General features: G+C 39.2%; 1 protein-coding gene across 13 annotated transcripts in view; it reads right to left on the minus strand.

Annotated features, from left to right (window-relative positions):
* Positions 1-308: 308 nt before the first annotated feature.
* The window catches only part of LOC124380928, a 46,050-nt gene continuing 24,582 nt past the window's right edge, over positions 309-21,776 (minus strand). For 11 of the 13 annotated variants that reach the window (XM_046842338.1, XM_046842278.1, XM_046842330.1 and 8 more), the window contains 2 exons: positions 17,645-17,846; positions 309-1,151 (listed from right to left, as the gene is read on the minus strand). In XM_046842338.1, coding sequence (XP_046698294.1) covers positions 1,037-1,151; positions 17,645-17,846 — 317 coding nt within the window. In that variant the 3' untranslated portion in view covers positions 309-1,036. The remainder of the gene's footprint in view (positions 1,152-17,644; positions 17,847-21,776) is intronic. The other 2 variants (XR_006924752.1, XR_006924753.1) reach the window with 1 other exon arrangement.

A 21,776-nucleotide genomic window follows, 5' to 3' on the forward strand; every position in this document is an offset into this window, starting at 1 on the left:
AAATTTCTGACAACTTGATTTAGCGACAAGATATTAAATTGAGGTAAAACAATAAAATAAAAATAAAACAATGTATGCATGATTTGGGGTATAATTATTTACTTTGATTTACTATTTTGAGTTGCCGATGCCAACCTTTTGTTAATTAATGAATGGCCACAGTTTGAATGAAACTTGGACAGAGCATTAAACTATCCTCTGATCTAGCAAAAGTGTTGAAAAGGAGAAAAGGAACTTTACAGGAATGATACAATCAGTTAAGTGCATGTCAAATTTGTGTATTTGATTTTGGCCTTGAAAGAAGTCCATAGTTTTTAATATATTTATAGCCCAATGCATAAATATTTTGTTTACTGTACATCAAACTGTCAAACAGTGACATCACAAAAGAAAAATGGTCTTCAAGGTCAGAATCATGCATAACCGTGACTCCTGCACAGTTATGCATAACATAACTCCTGCTTTTGGCAAACTCTGCCTCACACAAGCAACTCACACACAACTGTCTGAATTTCATGCAGGTCTGCAGTTCCATGAGGTCTGCATACTGATGTGCATAACTCAACTCTGAATATGGCCAAGGATCCATAAGCTATATCTTTTAAATATGCAACCATGGAGATCTGGTTTAGGCTCATGGTTAAATAAGTGGTATATTACTGAGCAGTCGAGAGCTAAAAATGCAAACACCAGGAGGTTGGCTAATGGTCAGTGAAGCGTCCATTTGCTGGATAACAGCTTGATAAGGGAAGAAAATTCTGATTATATTAATAGACAGTCTGATTGGAGTGGCAAATGCTGGAGAAGGTAAAGATAAGAAGATACCTAAAAAAAAAAGCACTGCATAAATGTATGATTGATTAAAGCAAAAATATTTGCACAGGATGGTCTGAAATGCATTTTCCTCACAATCAAATGATTAATTTCAAATCTGAGAATCTTCATTGAGAGTGATTTACTCAGAAGGAAACCGACAACCACATGTCTCTGCAGATCATGTGGATCTGTCATAAATAGAACTGCGTAGTTTTCTATGTTACATGTTTGAAAATTGGTTTTGTGTGTAGGAGTCCACAGTGTTGATGGGCATGCAAGCAGACGCCAGGTTCCATTGGCTGGACACATTTGTGCCTCTCCCGTCAAATATCCACCTGCGGAGATGCAAAGACAAGACTGTTAGCGTGCAGACAGACACAAAGCAGCTCTCAAGTTCATCTCCCTGTTACCATGCGGCAGCCATTTTAAACAGATGGTGCCCAAACAACCTGTCATGTTTATGGCTGCTGCCATAAAAGACAAGAGTCCAACAACACAGTCCTTCAGAGGCCCCCAGGGAGCAGCCAGGACCCCGCACACAGCTGCCTGGGGGAGCGGAGGGGTGCCAGCCCCAGTCCTCAAAACTCCTCTACCTATCCGGACATGCTACATTTACTGCAATTAAACAAGTACGGCATTTGAATATGCGATGACACTTCACAACCTGCTCAACGGGGCCTGCATATAATCGTGTCCCCGTGGAGCTGGAGAGAAATTGTCCGTGTCACTATTAATGAAGGAATTTGCATTGTGATCTTAATTAAGGAGGGTGGGATAATGAAGCTCACTTCTGAATTAGTTAATCGACAAAAACTTGTACAAATGTGTTTGCATGGCCTATAGGCATGGCTCACTGCTAATGTATATTCTGCCAATGGTTGGCACGGGTTACGTTACATAAAGGTAGCACCAAGAAAATATAGCAGGTGCCACTGTGCAGTTTTCCTTCTCCTAGGGTAGTCAAGATGGTGGTCTGACCCCTGTACAGCCTTTTAGCTCTCACTGCCTGCGTCTTTCCAGCATGTCAAATAAAAAGTAGCTACACACACAAACCCAGATTTTTCACTTCACCACTTCCACTTAAATTCACTAGTCATCAAGTCACGGAGTTAAATCACATTAGCTCCTTTAGTGTGAAGTGTGTGTATGTTTAATAGGCAACTGTTGAAACCAGAGTGCAGTGACACACTGAGTGTAAATGCTGGCTCTATGGAGACACAGTAAGCAACTTAAAATGGCCTTAGCAGCTCAAGAGTCTCAAGTGGCCAATGAATTAGTTGCAAGCCCTAAGAGAGCTGGAGTGAGAACAGGGCAAAGAAATACGACACAATGGAATTCAAAGGCGGCCAACAGCTAAAAGTCATGCAAAAAAAAAAAAAAAAAACACACTCCAATGTATGGTATTTGAGAGGAAAGTGTGAAAATGGGCAGGCTGGTTTCCAAATCAATTTTAGACAGTCAGTGTATAGTCCAAGTGTTTTCTCACAAATTAAATAAATGATGTTTTCATTTACATTTGCGGCATTTAGCAGACGCCCTTTTCCAGAGTGACGTACAAAAGTGCTTTGAGTCTCTAGCAATGAATAAATCTACACTGGTACGCTAGATTACAAACTTAATATAGATAAGATAGATAAGATAGATAGATAGATAGATAGATAGATAGATAGATAGATAGATAGATAGATAGATAGATAGATAGATAGATAGATAGATAGATAGATAGATAGATAGATAGACAGACAGACAGACAGACAGACAGACAGACAGACAGACAGACAGACAGACAGACAGACAGATAGATAGATAGATAGATAGATAGATAGATAGATAGATAGATAGATAGATAGATAGATTGAAGAGGAATGTGCAAAAGTGAAAGGTTACAAGATTATGGCATTTAAGAAATGTGCAAGCTGATTAAACAATCTACTATATATATATATATATATATATATATATATATATATATATATATATATATATATACATACACACACACGTTATATACACATACATGAATGTGAAATGTTATATAGAAAAAAAATAAAAAAAATAGTGCAGATGTAATGAGGAGTAAAAAATATATACTATGTAATATGTGCATGTATACAGAGGTTATATACAGAGGCAAGTACAGAGGTTATATACAGTGTTTTGTTTTGTGTTTGTTTTGAAGTGATCTAGCGGTGTAGTGTGGAGTTCAGTAGTGTGATGGTGGATGGAAAAAAGCTGTCCCTGAACCTGCTGGTTCTGGTGCGCAAGTTCCTGTATCTCCTTCTATATATAAATATAACTTTCGAACTCTACAAAGCAAACTTGGAAAGCCACACATCTTCAGGATGGTTTAAAAATACTTTTCACACCTATTTGCTCATAGGACATGTGTAAAACACAGTAAATGATACAAATGGGGGAAATTTTAATGTACAAAATATAAATGTACCTGCTCTTTTAACAAGGACACCAGTACCCCTCATCATACATGTAATTATCCAATCAGCCAATCATGTGGCAGCAGTGTAATGCAAAAGGTGCATTCTTGTTTTGATTAACAGGATCTTCTGCTGATGTAGCCCCTACCTTTAAGGTTTAATGTGTTGTGCATTCTAAGATGTTTTTTATTTACCATGAGCAATTGAGTTACCTTTTTTGTCAGCTCGAACCAGACTGGAAACTTTCTCAGACCTCTCTCTAGTGAGTGTTTCAGCCCATTGTACTGCAATTCAAATCATTTGAAATCCCAGGACATTTTGGACTGTAAGCAGTTTTTGAATTATTTCAAACCAGCCCACATGGCATGAAAACCATGCGACATTCAGTTACTGAAATCACATTTTCCCCTCTGTTTTACTATTTGATGTGAACAAGATCTTGACTTGTGTTTTCTGCATTTTGCTGTTAACACATGATTGACTAATGGTATAATTGCATGATTGAGTTTACATATTATTCAAATAACCTGTCCATGAATTGCTTTGAGCAGCTTTTAGCATCTAAATACATTTTGTTGCATCTTGATCTCCACTTTTCATTCTGCTTAAATGTTTGAGAGTCAGAAACAAGACTAGAGGTCATTCATCTTTTGCTTGAAGTGTTAATCATAAGTTTAGCTGCTTAATTAATAACCCAAGCTGTCTTTTGACAGAGTCACTGAGCTTCATTGCATCCCCAGTCCAATAGGACTTGCCCCTAGAACTCTTTCTAACAGTGATTGAAACTGAGTATCACTTTCTTCACCTTCAAAAAATGAGAAAGAATGCAATGTCTGCCAATAATGAATATTTGGTCCAGAGCTTGAGAACGTTCTCTGTATAAGACATCTTGGCCTAAAAGTGGTTAGCATTATTTACGGTTGAGGCCTAGTGGTTGGGGAAACTGTGTTCCACACTAAGCCAGTTGTGTAAATACAAGCCTGCACTCAGACAAAGAGGAGCTTCGACTTCAAAACAACAGTAAAACTTGTGAACTTTACGAAACCTTTAGAGACCATACCGTTTGAAGTCTTGGCATCTCTGGTTATGGGTGAGCGGAGAATGAATTCTGTTGCAACAAACCATCATCAGGGCCATATGATCCCATGATTGAGACCATGTGTGGGGCAGCATGTGGACAGTGCTTCCTGTGGGGCAGCTTATGCAACTGAGGGTGTGCAAAGACACAGGGTGCATGTGTCCAAACATCATGGCCATTGGACACTGTTCACTCAAGCCAGTAAATACAAAGTCCACACAGAGAAGCATTGAGTTAAAGCATTGAGACCCACAGATAGCAAACCAGTGGATGTAATGACTGTAATTTTAAGAAAAAGAAAGACACATTACTTATAATAATTGTTATTGTTATAGTAATCATTTTGAAAAATACATTGTAGACTAAAAATAAAGTTAAATATTGCTTACCTTAACCAACCTTCTAGATTTCAAAGCGTGTAATTCAAAAAGTTTTACAACTTCCTACCAAATAATGAAACAATCCTAACTTAACTTAATTATTTATGTATCTTGAAGATTTGTGTTGATATTCACATACACTTTTCAAAAGGGCCCCCCAAGAGTTTGTTTGATTCGATAGGATTCCAAAAAAATTACCTTTTTTTTCAACCTTTCCTTGCTGGTGTAGTGGTACCCTTAACTTTTTTTCCCTTCAAAATCCATCTTTTATTCGGAAATCAGAAATTATATTTGGACATTACATTCCTATTATTCAGAAATATAATTGACTCAAATCACTTTGTAAGTCGCTCTGGACAAGGGCGTCTGCTAAATGCCGCAAATGTAAATGTAAATGTAATTGGATTGCAAAAAGGTAAACTATACAAACTAAATGCAGCTTTAATTCATAATATTAGAAAGCAAATAATGCAACTATAAAATCTGTGTTTTTACATTCCTGAGATCCAGTACTTCATATTAAATTCACTTTGCAGTCTCAAATATAACCCCTCAGATTAAAGGTTAGAAAGAAAATTTAAGCAAAACTCTGGGTAAACTTGAATTGCCAACTGTTCATATTCACAGAAATGTCACGTTCATCAAATGCGGTGAGGTGAACAAAGTTTAGGTGTAGGTGTCAGAAGTTGGACTTCATTAGATAGAGGCTATTGTTTTTAACTGTGCAAAAAAAATTGTAGAAATGATGGTGTTTGGCATTATTATAGGCAGTGTCGGGGTGGGGGGCAGGGTTATGGAGCAGATTCGACTGGAAGCAGATCAAAGGGGTGGGTGTGGAGAGCTTCTCGGGGGGGATTAGACCCCTCTCTGTTTGCATTTTCCTGCTGTTCTGCCTGCAACTTCACACACCTCCTTGCCGAAATCAACCTTGGCTTGTAATGATAACAGCAACACCAAAAAGAATAGCAAAATACAACTAAATCCACTATCCACAGTGACTTTGTAATGAACTTTTGTTCAGATGGCAGCTGACAGACGTGCTATTAGCCAGGTACCCAGAGCCCTGGCAGAAACCTACATAGCTATGGTCCAGAATACTGACAAGCCAATGACACAGAGACAGGTCAGAGAGAGGCATGCTCTGATGAGGCATTCCTCTCTGTGCTAATTTGAACTGAATGTTTGACAACCTCACTCATGTGGAAAATGGCACAGCACTAACATTCATCATTAATAGAGGTGGGAAAAAGGAAGAATAAGCATAGGACAGTTTAAATAAAGTTCAAAATCTTCTCTACAGATGACCCTCACCCTGTATTATCTTTATGATAAAAATAAAATATTGCATAATATACCAGTATTAACGCTATACTAATACAAATTAGGACCGCTATTTGCTCTTCCTAATACTGTGGCATGAATTTTGGAGAATGTTGACATAATTCCATTATGCAATTCTTGCTGATTTTTTAGAAGAACACACACATATATATATAAATATATATATCGAACAGTTTTTCGAAATTTGCGCCCGCTGAACGACCAAATGCCCGCTTATCGACCTTTTTTTACCCCGACCCACGTGGAGCGAGGGAAAGGATCTTCCCAGTCTCGCCTCAGCCTTTGTGGAGAGAGCATCTAGCGTAAATTAAACTTCGTTTTGTGAACAATAAAGTGTTATTTAGCGGTCAATGTAACAATTTAGTGCGAGTATATTGTATATTGCGTGTACATTCGCTCTTCGACCTTTTCACATTTCGACCTGTTTTAAGGAACGGATTAAGGTCGATAAGCGGGGTACCACTGTATATATATAAATATACGGTATATATATATATATATATATATATATATATATATATATATATATATATATATATATATATATATATATCAGATTCAGATCCAGTGACTGGAAACCAAAAACACAGTAGAGCACTGAATTTATTGTCGTGTTAATGAAACCATTATAAGGTGACTTTTGTTATGTGTCCTGAAAGTAGCCATTAGAAGTTGGGTAGGTTGTGGCCATGAAGGTCATGCTCAACAACAATACTCAAATGTGATTCAAGTGATAATTGTTTTGTATTGGTTTGTAACAGACAGACATTCCCAACATCATTACACCAGCTCCATCAGACTTGACTGTTTATAGAAGCCAGGTTGGTTTCATGGTTTCAAGACCCTACCATCTATGTGCTTCAGCAGAAATTGATATTCATTAGACCAGATTATATTTTTCCTGTCTTCTGTAGTCCAGGTTTGGTGAGCCACTACAGCCTTAGCTTTATATTCTTAGCTGACAGAAATGGAACTTGACACAGGCTTCTGCTATTGTAGTCCATTATTCTCAAGGATTAAAGTATTGTGCAATTTGATATTATCTTTTATGCTTCTCATAATTATACAGAGTGAATATTGGAGTTACTCTAGCACTTCTGTCAGTTCAAACCATAAAGCCTGTTCCTTGTAACTTTCCTGATCAACAAGGTGTTCCAGTCCAGAAAAAACTGACAATCAGTGGATGCTTTTCTTTGTTGCACCATTCTGAGTAAACTGTAAAGGACACCAACAATGATCCTAAGATTAAAATAACCAAGGAAATTTGTTTTACAACATTCCCCAACCATTCTGATGGTTGATGTGAACTTTACCCAAAGCTGTTGGCCCATAGCTGCATGATTCTATTCATGTTATATATATATATATATATATATATATATATATATATATATATATATATATATATATATATATATATGCCAGATAGTTATCCGCACTGTAAATATGCTAGATATTTATCTGCACTTTTGCACGACTGCTACATTTTGCACTTCTGGTAGATGCCAAACTGCATTTCGTTGCTGTGTACCTGTACAATCTATCTATCTATCTATCTATCTATCTCTCTCTCTCTCTCTCTCTCTCTCTCTCTCTCTCTCTCTCTCTCTATATATATATATATGTATATATATGTGTGTGTGTGTGTGTGTGTGTGTGTGTTTGTGTGTGTGTGTGATTTAGAAGAAAGAGCAAAAAAAAGAGCAAGAAAGAGCAATAAATATAAAAAATATTATCTCTATCTAAATTTCTGTCTGATACTAGTCCATGACAAAGTTTTCTCAATCTGGAACATTATTTAGACACTTTGCCACATCAGACTCAGCTTGTTGCAGTAGAACATTTACGGGTGTAAATCCAGGCCAAGAGAAATGACAAAGGCTTGCTCTAGTATGGGATGTTTAAACACTAAACATCATAAAGAGGGCGAGTGTGTGATGTAGAGCCATTTTCTTGTATTGTAATATGGACAATAAAGTGCTTGGTATCACACACTGATGGTACTGACTGCACACTGCAGTACACAAGGTGGTCCCTAGGCCATGCAGCTGCACAAACACAGGTGTGAACAAACTGAACCTAAAGCAAAGCTTCATTCCCCATTATGTATTTTAGCTATTAATCTCTGTTGCATCATGATTTCTCATTAACTGTTTTGCATGAAATCTGCACTCAGTCTAAGCTAGTGTAAAAGAATTTGAGGCTGTAAGCAGATGCCTCTGAGTGCATAATGTTTTTACATGCTAGTCTTCTCTGCTGGTGGGATTGCACCACCCCTGCCAAGCTACACTTACTGTTGTTAATGTGACATAGCTGGCAGTCATTGATAAAACACCATTTCAGGGGGCTGTTGACAGCTGACAAACCAAAACAACTTGTTTTGGTGTACCGTAGCCATTCTCACATGGATAAATGTGTGTACCTAGTCAGGTTTGCAGACTTGATGGTACAAGTATGACTGTGTGAGGGAGCGTGGTGGTGACTCAAGGGAGTGAGGGATTGAATATGAATGGGAGGAATGTGTCAGGAAACAAGGGATCAAGGATGGATGGATGTGCAGGGAGCACAGGGGGCTGATGAAGCCAGGCAATGGACTGGAGGTTGATGCGAAGTAGGAGACAGCCACGGTCACTGCCCCCCATCCTCCAGGCCGACTGACTATTCCCACCACCTGCCGAGCAGTGGCGACTTGGTGAAACAATGCCTGCATTATCCGCCATCTCTCCCTGGCCTCCTCACCACTGAGTCACTAACAGGCCATGTATAGCATGCTCATGGCATCATAGCACCAGCCAATTAACACTCTCATTCAGGACACACACAAACACAAAAAGGAGTAGGAACAGAATTCTTTTTCCCCTCAATGCACCCACCCTGAACCTTCCTCTCGTTATAATATCGCCAAAATTTGCTTAGCTTCCAGTGAAGATGTACCCTTCGTTTGTCCTTAATTCTGAGATATTGCTTTGCTTGATTAAGAAACACAAACACGATCCATTACTGCTCCCTCCGCACCTCAGCTGTTCCCACATGCTTGGAGCAAGCACATTAGGAACCAGCAGCCATTTGTCTGCAGATATTTCACCAGCTTCTGGGAGGCTCTGCTTAGGATCAAGTTCCTTCAAATCTGTAATAACTGCATGTGACCTAAAGTAGGTCATAGGCAAATTTAGAGTTAAGCAAAGACAAAGACAATCATGGCAGTAGAAAAAAAGAAGAAAGAAGAAAGAAAAGACTTTTGATTCACATTTCATGACCCTAAACATGATTTGTTTAATTTCAAGTTTCACTGGTTTTCCCAGCAAAGTAGTTCGTCCGGGGCAAACCGTTTGAAGTCAACTAGGATTACTCATGACACAATAAACTACAACAATGCTTCCAAGACTACCAAAGATTTTAAAGGGCAAACCAGTCAAGTGTAACATGGTCCACTGTTTCAGACAAAGCTTCCATATTAACTGTACTGTCTTACTGTTTAAAATAAGATGTAAATGAAGAGTCAGTTAAGACTCTAACAATGTAAAGCTCTATTCCACACATCAACACATACATCTTTTGCTAGTTTTGGGATAAGTCTATGTCAACGGAGGCATAGCGAATACATTCAGATACACGGCAACACAATTATAAGTTTAATCTGACTACTGCCGAAATCCATTTTGTTAAAAATAAACCTCTAGTCAGAATATTTCTTCACACCTCTGAAAAAATCTACAGTAGGAATCTCCTTCTGCATGTGCTTCCGGAGCAGTGGCTAGATCATGACAATGACTGCTGACTGGAATAGCTCCAGCTTCTCAACCTCGGCCCGGGGGAGACAGCAGGGCAGCCTCGTCTTCCTTAACTCTACCCTGCTTCTAGCAGACACAATGCTGGCACTCTGACAACAGACTTGTGTTCAGGACAAATCCATCATTCATACACTACTGTATGACTTAATGGGACTATACAGGAACACAAGACAATATTGATAGTTCTTTGATTTGCACTTACCAGCACATGAGTTATGTTTATTTAACTGTTTAGGAAATATCCAATTATTTTCACATATGAATCCCAAGTATGACTGAATTACAGTATGTACATTATATATATAAAATGTTTTAAACAGATATTTTGACAAAAAAAGATTATAAGGCATCTGTTTGAGGCTAAAGCTGTGTATCGGGACATCCTGTGGGAAGCAACAAAACATGACATGAGCAGATAGTTTAGACTTTTACTTTTGGAAGGTCAGATATAGGAAACCCAAAGCCTAAGCAAATTAGCAAGAGCATGCATTCTTCATTCATTCATCAGGGTTGTGGTGTTTTAACTTAATAACTAGTTTTATTCTATCTTGGAAAAAATAACCAACTAAATTCATAAAAAAAAATGCAGAGAAGAACACAAAATATAAGATACAAGTAATGAAGGAAAAACATTTAAAAATATACGTATATAAATAACAAAGATATGATGCACTTAACAGATTTAGTCACAGAACGTGGCATTGTGTTACACCCCTTCACCTATTTGGTATCCAAGTATATATTCAAAGTTCATATTTAGACTCATTTTACTGCAGCACTGGGACATTTTTATTATAATAAACATTCCAAAGAGCATTTACAGATTGGCTTTGCTGGCAGCTGCCCAGGCTATTGTGAAGGCAGCATGTGATGCCGGCTGCTCGGGACTTCATCCGCAGTCAGCTTAGTGTGCAATCAGCCAGATGAGGTGTTTAAGATGGGCAGGCGCAAGGGTAGCCTCGTGAAACCCACACCGTCACACTATCTCCCTCAGGCTGTCCATGTGGTGCCTCTGTAAAAATACTGTCTTTGGCAGACAGCCAGTGGGTTTAGACCCCTGTAACGGCTATGGGTCATGCCCAGTGTAGGCGGGACGTTAAAACAGTACATACATGCCATGAAAAGGTGGGGAGGAGAGGCAGCCAGGATGCTGAGAACTGAGAAGTTTAGTGACGATCCATCCACCATCATGCTCTCGGCTTCTGCAATTTGATTGGCTGGAACATATCCATGTGGCATCCTCTTTCTAGAGCTGTGCTGCACAGCCTGACAAACACTTCTGCAGGTGGTGAATGGAGTGGTGGTACATTTACTGTAAAGTTGAGCATCTGTGATATTCATGGCACAGATTTGTTTTGTTTTTTTAACAATATGTCCACACACTAACAGGCAGGAGAGCTTATGGGCGTGCCATTTTGAGAATTATACATTATCTGGATGTGAGCTAAATTGAAGAAATAAGGGGTGGGGGAATCACACATTGTCCTTGCTACGGCTTCACAGGAGAGGCAAGTCACACTGCTGCCCACTCAGGGGCGAGCGATGTAGTGAAGAGTCACAAATGAGTCATACTTTAACAGAAGTGCCAAGAAAACTGAATGTCTGAGTCCGAGTGTGTGTGTGTGTGTGTGTGTGTCTGTGTGTGTGTGTATGCTTTCCAATTAATTAATTGAATAAAAAGTACCACAGCATGTGTAGGCTTTCAATAAGGTGAAACAGGAAACAACCACAGAAAAACAATAATTTAATGACAAAGCAGATTACAATTAGTTTGGAATCGCTAAATGATCCTTTCCCACATTACCCATCTATTTAGTCCTTTTACACAACATAAAAACTTTAGGAACCACGGCATCAGAGGAAACATTACCCAACATCTAACTGTGTTGTTAGCTACATGTCATATTAAATATGTCTTGTTAAAACACCCAGTCATATTAAACACACTTAAGTGTTTTGGGCAATTTATTGGAGCAATTGAAAGTAAAAATAGAGGGACATGTTGACATTGTTAATAGGCAATGCGTCATTAAGGAATTCTTCTTCATAACTTGCCCAGTGGGGGGGCTGAAAAATGATCAAGAATAATGCGGCATGCTTTGTAGTCACCGCAGTGACTTTGTGCATACAAATCCTCAATGAAGGGGAGCGCAGAGAGGATGAGAGAGAAAGAGATTGGGGGAGGGAGGAAGGGAGATAGAGAGGAAGAGGGGAGAAAAACAGAAAATCGGCCATTCATGTGAACATAATTCAGAGAATTTGCAGGGTGAGTGAAAAAGATATTTTATGCAGGCACATAGCAGTATTCAGTGGGGGTAGACTGAAGCAGCTACATGGAGACTACAAAGCTGAACTCCTGTGGTTCATGAATAAGTTGAGGAAATGATCAGAAAAAAAGCAGAGCGATGTTTAGACAGATGGGCCACTTAAAACGACCAGGACAGAGAGAGAAGGGGGAAAAAGTGCTTTTAATAAAACTTCAGATTCACCAAATCATTGATCTTTCTTCTTGCTCTCTATCCCACAAGAAAGGTGAGAGCAAATGTGATGTCTTACAAGTCTCTATCGAAGAAACTTGAAGAAATATTAAAAGATGCTGCTGCCTGCCGTCCCTTGGACTGAATTAAATTAGCATCATAAAAGAAAGAGGGAAAGACAGAGAATCAAATGTGCAACTTTGAACAATATGAAATGAAAATAAATAAAAACAAAATCTGAAGTGTCAAAGAAAATACATTGCAAGACATTTTCTTTTATGAGCTGTGAAGAATGGATGCAAGATAATTTTAGTGTAAAACATGTTGCCCTGTTTTCCTTAAAAAAAAAAAAAAAGTGCCTGTGATTAGATTCTGCAAGTGTTTTTCTTCCTCAAGGCCATTAATGTAATATCAAATATAGACTTGCTGTGGACAAGATATTATAAAGTTAGGAAACATGTATTATTAATGACAGACTGGATGAAAAAATATTTTATGTGCATGAGCAAATTAATAATAATAATAATAATAATAATAATAATAATAATAATACTACAAACCCTTAATAATAGCCATTAATATAGTCCATGCAGAGATTGTCTGCGACTGAGAACAGAAGTAGTATAAGCAGCAGTTCAGTGAAAATCTGAATCAGATCTTTAGAAGAGCGCTAGCTGGAAACAGCTTGATGCTGCATTTCACCAGAATTCACTATTAACCCCTTTAACATCCACAGGCCCCGCTCCAGTCTGCTTCTACACTCCTACTTAACCAGCACTCGTTCTGCTTGGTCGGTGAAGGGAGAAGTAACTCAGTTCTGTGGATTTTTTCCCCCTCCATATCAGATTAATCAAAAACAATAAAATAAAATAAATAAATAAATAAATAAAATTCATCAGCATCTTCAGGATAGAAAAGCGTTCCTGATGTGAAAGTTCAGCCTTGAGATAACACACTAGAATTACTTAATAGCAAGAAGCCTAAAAATAGGGAAGGCTAAATAGAGCTTGCTTGTTATCTTGATTAATTCCAGTGTAAGACTAAAATATTCTAAATGGAAATTTCAAGTTCATGTTCCACTGTACACTAGGAGAAAAAAAATCTTTTTTTTAATTATTTGCATTGTCCATTTCATTCTAATTTATCCACATTTCTGTCTACAAGTGAACATCCTAAACCATTTTCCTTCCTGTAATCAGGTAGTATAGTGAGGCCCAGATGTGCTGTTCTGTTCTTTTTGTTGTTTGTTCATACACTGAAGCACAAAAGAAACACCCTATACCATAGCTAAGTTGAAAAGGGAAAGAGGGAGTCACACATAAGACTTCAGTCACTAGCAGGAGAGCTTGCTTTGAGGTAAACATGCCCTGTCCTGACCTTCGGGAGATTGTGAGATTGTGCTGGACTTGCCATTAACATCAACACCTGCGTTCCAGGCAGGGAACAGCCAACAACATCCGCACTCCTCATCTCTATAGTTCAGCATTGATTTCCATTTAAGCCTGATACAGCTGCTACACACCTCTGGCCCCACTCCAGGCAATATTTATCCAGTGGCCAATAGGGGACATCCTATTGTGGGAGCTGTGAAGAGACAAAGACTCAATGGCAGAGAATTGCCCAGCGCGTTGACGCCGGACTGTGCCGAATCCTATTCATTGGAGACCATCAGGGGAGCTGGGCAGCTCTCTTCCCCTTTTTCCCTCCATCTTTTTTATATTTCTCTGGTAGATTTAACGCTCATCTCAAATCTCACATCTAAGATAGGAGATCTGAGAGGTTTTATTTACCTTTGTATTTTAAATAAAAGTAAAAAGCAAAAAAGATAAGATGCAACACATACCAGATCTACTTTTCAGATGTTACTTAAACAAGACCTTCTTATGCTACCACACCATCGAATAGTGAACCAGAGTGGACACATTACAAACGTTACATTGCTGTACCTGAGACCTGTAACCCTTTCTGCAGTGTGATGTATGCACAGAAACCTGGTAGAGACCACAGGCTCTCCAGGTGGGCAGTGGGAACTCACTGAACTTTGACAAGGAATTTTGGGGTTAAAGGTTAGCCTGCAGGGGTGAGGTAAAATAGTGTGTGTTGAAGGTTCGCAGCACTTAAAGACTGATGCACTCCTGCACTATACCAAAATGAATTTTCCAGTCCAGAGCTGCAGGGAGTGCGGGGCCACAGGAAAGCTGGCTGAAATGTAATCAATAGCAAAACAAAGATGCTCGAATTGGCAGAGTTTGTGGCAAGCACCAGCTCAGACTGGAAAATGAGCTTTAATGGAAGCCATGGTAATGGCATCAGTAGGGTGGAGAGCTGTCTTATCAGGGCCTGGCCAATGGCTGCCAAGCTCTGTCCCACCCCCAGCGTGCAAGAGGTTTAATTGAGAGGCCTCCTAAAGAAACACAGTGCTCACATCTGCACACTGAGCTAATCAACCTGGCCAGCCGGGAACAGACAGAGCCTCAGAGACATACAGTACTAACCAGAAATTCTTCAGATACCACATGTTAGACCACACCACACCCCTACTTGAACCGGGACTATTATTAATATTATTATTATTATTATATTTTTTTAATATATTATTATTATTGCTTGTTTTAATTATTATTACTGCTTGCTTTAAATTATCATTGCAAGTAACCGTATACATTTTTAACAACCACACAAATTCAACTTCCTATCCGAACTGAAAATTGTTTTCATATTAAATAATTGTTTCACATATTGTGACTGCCTAAAACAGGCTCCATTTTGCAGTCTTCCTCCCAAGTTCCCAATTCCTCTTTGCTGCAGAGCCTTGTCTAAAACACAGGAGGCCCATGAAGCTTGTAATGCATAGTCAAAGACAGCAGTCATTGATCTTGACCATTTAGCAAAGAACATTACAGGCACACTCTGATTCAAAAATCAATGAGACACCCCTAAACATCTAATATGGGGAGTAAGACTGATTTGTATGTGTAACAACATATAACTGGACAAACACGCAAACAAACACAAGAGCACAGGTTAGAAACAAATGTCAAGATAAGTTGTAATACATTACAGTAATTGCACAGTTTATGAAAAAAAATGCTTCAGTTTTCACAAGACATTCTCATACTGTGTGCACCTGAACATGTCTAAAGAGGCTGTTGGCTAGAAATGTAACACATTATGGATGTGCTTCATAGTCAGGTTCTATCGGATTAGCTATATTTCCCATAATGAGTGTTCTCCTCCATGCGGTAAAGATACGGCTGATTGCTCCACTAAACCAATAACATTCGTGTATACGGTGGCATCTGTGGGATGTTATGACTTGAAAGATGTACCACTTAAATCTATTAACATGCAGAACAAACAGCGTCATACAACACATGAAGCAGCCCTCCAACCCCCTAAACACTTGACATTGTATGTCTGAGCCTCGAATCAAAAGAGGCATACGAAGAAAACGAAAGAAATACAGAATAATACTAGTGCTTTAAAAAAAGTGAAACGTATATATTTGGGGTGATTACTGTGGAATTTTGATGTGAAAAGAAAATGCAGAGTGCTACATTTGAGCTGGGATTTATCTGTATCTTATACTTATGGCTGGTTAAAAAGAAAATGTGAAGAGTTTTGGGGGGGGGGGGTTGATGAAGAACAGGAGAAGCTGATTGTTATCAAAGTGAAGGTATGAGGAGGAGAAATTAAAATGTTTCATATCGAGCTATCTGAAATGAATGGGCCGTGTTAGTAGAGAGAAGGAGAAAATCAATTGTGAGATGGCAGCAGTGAAAGGGAGGGAAGCATGAATAGAGTTTGCCAGTGGGGTGCAGCAGCTGCCAAATAACCTACAGCAAAAGCATTACAATAATACTGATGAAGTGTACAGGGGCTTTCATAGGCATTGCAGGCAAACTGAGTAACAGTAACTCAACAATGCTATTAATTCAGAGCAGTCTCCTGGCCCTGGAAGAGCTTGACTGGATCAAACACCAAACATCTCTTTCAGAGGAAGAATGAGGGAGAGAAAGGATGAGGAAAAAAGAGGGGGAAAAAGAAGGAAAACAGCAAGAAGAACATGACCCATCATCTATTTTTATGCTGTGTTTAATTTACATTTCCTTGCCTCGTCGATAGAAGCGGACAGAGAACACAAGGACACTGACACTGGGCTATCTGGCGGGTGGCAGAGGTCAACTTTTAACCTGTCAAAAGTGCAGTACTTATTAGAATAAATCTCCAAACTCGCAAAGGGCAGCCCTGGCTCCTGGTTCAATCTGACCCAGACCTAGTAAGAGAGGAGCAGAAGCCCCACGCTCTGATGGGCACCACTGAACCGCTCCTTTAATAATTAGAACCCCTTTCACCAAAAAGGGAAAGAAGGATTGGAGAAAGGGACGAAGATAGGGGGAAAGAGGGGGAGGGTGGGCTTGTGGGGTTCAGGGACAAAGATCTAACAAGATGCAATCATAGCAGAGATGATCTTCGTACATGGCTATGGTTGAGTAAGTGAGTCATCTATTCAAACAAACCATTATATCAATTTGCAAATCATATTCAGCGTTATTAACAGCCGTTATAATAACATCTTTGACACTCCTTGTCGCCCAAAGAAATCAGAGAAATAATTGTAGTCATTAATGCCAGATATAGATGAGCAAAATAAATGGTAAAGATTGAAAAAACATGGTTAAATGTCTGTATATATAATACCAGGCTTCATATAAAAGAAAACACATAAAAGTGTAAGGTTATTTGTTCAGCGTGCACACCCATTTAGCTTAATAGCTCTGTTTTGGGAGGCTCCTCGCTATCAAATGTAAATCATTGCACTGATGAATGCTCTGATCTGAGCCGAGGGTGCGGAGAGGCTATGGCCTTCGACCCTATTTCAGAGCAGATGAAAGTTAGTCTGCACTGGGGAAAAAGTGTGGAAAATCAGCCAGCCTGCCAATACAAGCAGAGGAATGGGAAGAGCTGGAGGCAATGGCCTGCTGCTGCATCAACATGGCCTTAGTGCTCCTGTGAGAGCTTGCATGGCACAATTCCACCTGACAAGGGCTCTCTGAAGCTCCCATAATCCACCTGCAGGAAAACAAAGCCTGTGCCAGGCAGTGCGCCTTGTGCCAGGATGATCCCAGATCAGACGTCGAGCTCTAATCATGCTGCCATCTGCAGCTGGACCTATCCTGGGTGTGAAGGGGCACGTGCCGGCTATGGGACACATCCCTGACGTAAAGTAAAGGAAAGTAAAACAAATCTGGGCGCAGGTCGAACAATGCAGCTCTCATCAATCACTCGGACACATTTCCTGCAGGAAACAAGCTCAGCCACTAACCTGCACAGAGTGATGTCACAGCGCAGTCGCAAATTTGACCCTGGGGGACGCTCACTGTGACAGCGGTGTCCATGCGTATGGGAGAGAAAGACCACTGATACTTGGCCACTGGATTCACAAAGCGGAAGAGGCCGGGGGTTGTAGAACCAAGGCTTTTTAGAGGCGATGTCATTATGATGAGGTCTGAGTGCATGCCACCACCCTTCACAACAGGAAACAGTGACAGATCAAAAACAAACAGTGCAGTTGGTACAGAGACAGACACAAGAAACATACACAATGTTTTAGGATCAGATAGCTTGCTTTGATGCCTTAATGCATAACAACTTTAAGTAATTGTTTTCACAATGACCAAAACCTACTACTTAATTCACTGAGATTTTAATAAGCACACCTGCATTTGCTTTCAAGTATTAAATTCATTTTCCGAGCTTAAACAAATTTGTAGCATCTAATTAATTTGACATGTTAGGATGCCTTGAGGACGTCACTTAGCAGAATAACACACTCGCTTATCCGAGACAATATAGTTATCATTGAAGCATGGAACTCTGAGCCAGCCTAGTAGGAGAGGAAGTAATTGTAGCCTGGGTCTCATCTTTAGAGATGCAATCAAACACATATGGCTTTGTCAGGATGATCACAAGTTGAGAAAGTTTTTATTCTCTGACCTGTGACTCCTTACAAAGGACCTAAAAATGACCTCTACTCACCCCAGAGCTGGCCACAAAGAATCATTCCTGTCAACATCATCTGCCTCATCAATCAGAGTCAGCCATCATTAGCCCATGTGTCAAAACACAGCCTTTAATTTCACGCCTCTGCTGGGACATCATAGGCTCAGAAATTCAGACCTTGCTCTGCCTTGCACTAATATGTTTGTTTGTTTTTCTCAAAAGGCCACTGATTTGCTGTACCACACCCCTAAGCACATTGCTAACATGGCAAAGGGTCCTGCATGTACAAGACATGGTCTCAGAGTGTACAGTAGAGATTTTAGCAGATAACTGGTGGCCTAATTATAATCGATACAGTTAATGGGATTGGGATAGAGGAAGTGGATGAGGAGGCAGTGTATTTTGCTATAGCCTACTTGCACACCAGCATGGCAAATCTGATGGTCAGACCACCCACACAGTCTTCTCAGTTGCTGAAGTTTTATCATGGGGAGGCTGGCCCCAGTGCCAAGCTCCCTCAAGGAGATTTGGAAGACTTACTCAGGAGGGAAGTGGGGCCAACATCTGTGTGGCATGCCATCAGCTTCGGTTCACTTAACGCAGCTCTCTGTCCCGGCCGGAAGTGACTGGAAGGCGGACAGCAGAGAGTAGTGCGGCAGCGGGCAGGCCAAACCAATAGACTTACCAGCTGACAACTGCTGACCCACAGTAGCAGTGAAAGAGGACTAAATTAAACAAAGGTGGGGGAATATACATAATGATCACTAAAATGCATTCGACTTCCTGCAGGGCGGCTGATAAGAGCTGTCATTCCAGAGGTCTGAGGGCTCCAAAAACAATTTCTTACAGGAGAAAACGGAATTAAGTAAGGAGTAAAACTTGATGAGGCATAATATTATTGGAATATAATAATACATAGAGTTGTGTGATAGATTACAATAAAGTTGTAAGGGTTTTATATAACAGTAGATATCAAAGAGTCTGTATTTCTGTTAGATACCCCTTTGATTTCCCAATAATTAAAATGGGCATACCTTTTAATCATATGTGTTTACACTTAATATTGCAAATTGTCTGTGAGGCAAGTTACATCCTTCTCTTCGTATATTTTCTTTTTTTATTAGTACATAGAAGTAAGTCATGTTGCCAAGTAAATGGACAGACACCCATAATAGAAAACATACTGACTGTTACACCCCACTGACTGCCAGCACTTTTTGTTAAATACTAATGAATCTTTTTTATCCATTTATTATTGGCCATAGATTTTGTAGCTCATCTACCATACAAGTCCCTGTAAATGAGTTATGATGGGGAATTAATATAAAGCTGTCATTTGAAATATAGCCAGCGCTTCTGTCAGTAGTCATGCTGTTACAGAAAATTAATTAATACCTTTTGACCAAACACAATTGAAAATTGAACACCGCTGTGGTCTAATCTTGCATAAGCAGAACAAAATGATGAAGAACAAAATGATGAATTCGAGAACAAGGATAACATAAATGTTAGGATAAAGAAACCCTGTACTGTACTGATTCTACTTTGTAGCCTCCCAGCACGAAAGGCTGCTGTTCCTGAAGAGTGGCGTGGGTGAACAATACCCAACACAGGGATGGAGTGTGTTGAACGCGCCACAGGAATCAAAAGGAACACAGCTAGGCACCAAACTTTCCACTATAACAAACACTTCCTTCCTATTTACACAGACAAGATCTTAATGTATAATAGCATTGATCATTGAAAGAAATTGTACTCTTAACTGCCCATACCCAACTTGATCAGGCATCATATTTGAATAAACCACTCAAATTAGTATTGGAACTGGTAAAAGCAACCAGTGCATGAAAGGAAACGAATGTACCAGATGACAGACCGTCCACCAGAAGCACCTGGGAGCTGGCAATAAGAAATAAGGGCATGTTATATATGTTAGCTGCAATGAACTGTAACGGTGAAGGACACTACACATTTAATTTGGCCACATGCACAGAAGGGCTTTAATGGCAGATGTGTCATGCTGAATTCTGGTGAAGACAAAGAGTGTGGCAGGGCTTGACCTTCCTCAATTCCTCTTACTGTACCATCATTCTTTTTCGATCTTCTGGAAGATTTGTTAGAGAGAGTGAGAGTGAGAGAGTAGCAGAGAACACAAGAGATCCCCTTGTTAGTGCCTTTGCTGCTCTGTGGAACTCCACTGCTGTCCAAACAAATCAGAGTAAATTATTAAAACTGCAAATCATAGCTTAAGTGCACAGCTCCACTGTGCTTCAGGAAAACTTAGCTAAACAATATAAACAAGAGAGGCCAAGTAGTCTCAAACCTTCTGTCCTCTTACATTCGCTCCACGTTCTAATGTTTGTTTATGATTTGGCAGCACCAATTACAACCTAATCCACCCACACATCCACCCACATACACATATGCAAATATACCGGAAAAAACAATCAGCTCAGAATACGTATCATAAATCATTTGTTAGTTACAATATTGATATCACAGAAGGCTATAATTTTATTATAGGCTATAAGAACATTTGTGCATTTTAATAGCAGATAGAATGTCGCCATTGTATCTGTACTAAAAATATCTGTCAAATTTTTGTGCCCTTCACAACACAAAACTTCAAAGTGACTTTTAAAAAACTGACCGATCAGTTATCACTTCATTAGAGAAATCATCCCTGACACTGCATCAGCCTGTTTATATAGAAATTGCCTACTGTAGCTGGGATGCATTCATTTTCTCACACTAAAAACATGGCAACATTCACACAACTGTATAGCTTTTTTTGAATTATTCTTATATTCTTTTCTTTTTTATTTTTTTACTGTAATAAAAATTTGCTTCTTAGGACTACTCAGGAATGTATATTTTAATTCACACGTTACTATGTCTAATGTACAATCTTAACCCTGTAATATATTTTTTGTACAGTTAATCTGCACAGTCTGTAAATTGGAGAGCTGTTATATGTATGCCTCAGAAAAAATAAATAATATAGTGTGTGTATATATATATATACACATACACACATACACACAGATAGATAGATAGATAGATAGATAGATAGATAGATAGATAGATAGATAGATAGATAGATAGATAGATAGATAGATAGATAGATATTCTTTAAATTAATGTGTACTTATATGTACTTACATTTAAGTCTAAATAAATTGTTATTATGAAGTCTTACCTTCTTACTACAAAACAAACAAACAAACAAATAAAAAACTCACTTGAGGATATCTGAAAAAGCTGATCATACTGTCTTACAGAGGAACTAAAAACTGGATCATGAACTGCAGGCAAGATTTGTACTGTGGTGTTTTTGTGACTAGAGCCTAACTCTTTATTCACAAGCTGGCAGTTTTATAACGCCAATGTCTCCGTCACTGCTGCTGCTTTAATCACAAATGTTGGCCTCATTTTAAATACACATAATTCTATCA

Source organism: Silurus meridionalis, chromosome 3, assembly GCF_014805685.1.
Source record: "Silurus meridionalis isolate SWU-2019-XX chromosome 3, ASM1480568v1, whole genome shotgun sequence".
Classification (NCBI taxonomy): domain Eukaryota; kingdom Metazoa; phylum Chordata; class Actinopteri; order Siluriformes; family Siluridae; genus Silurus; species Silurus meridionalis.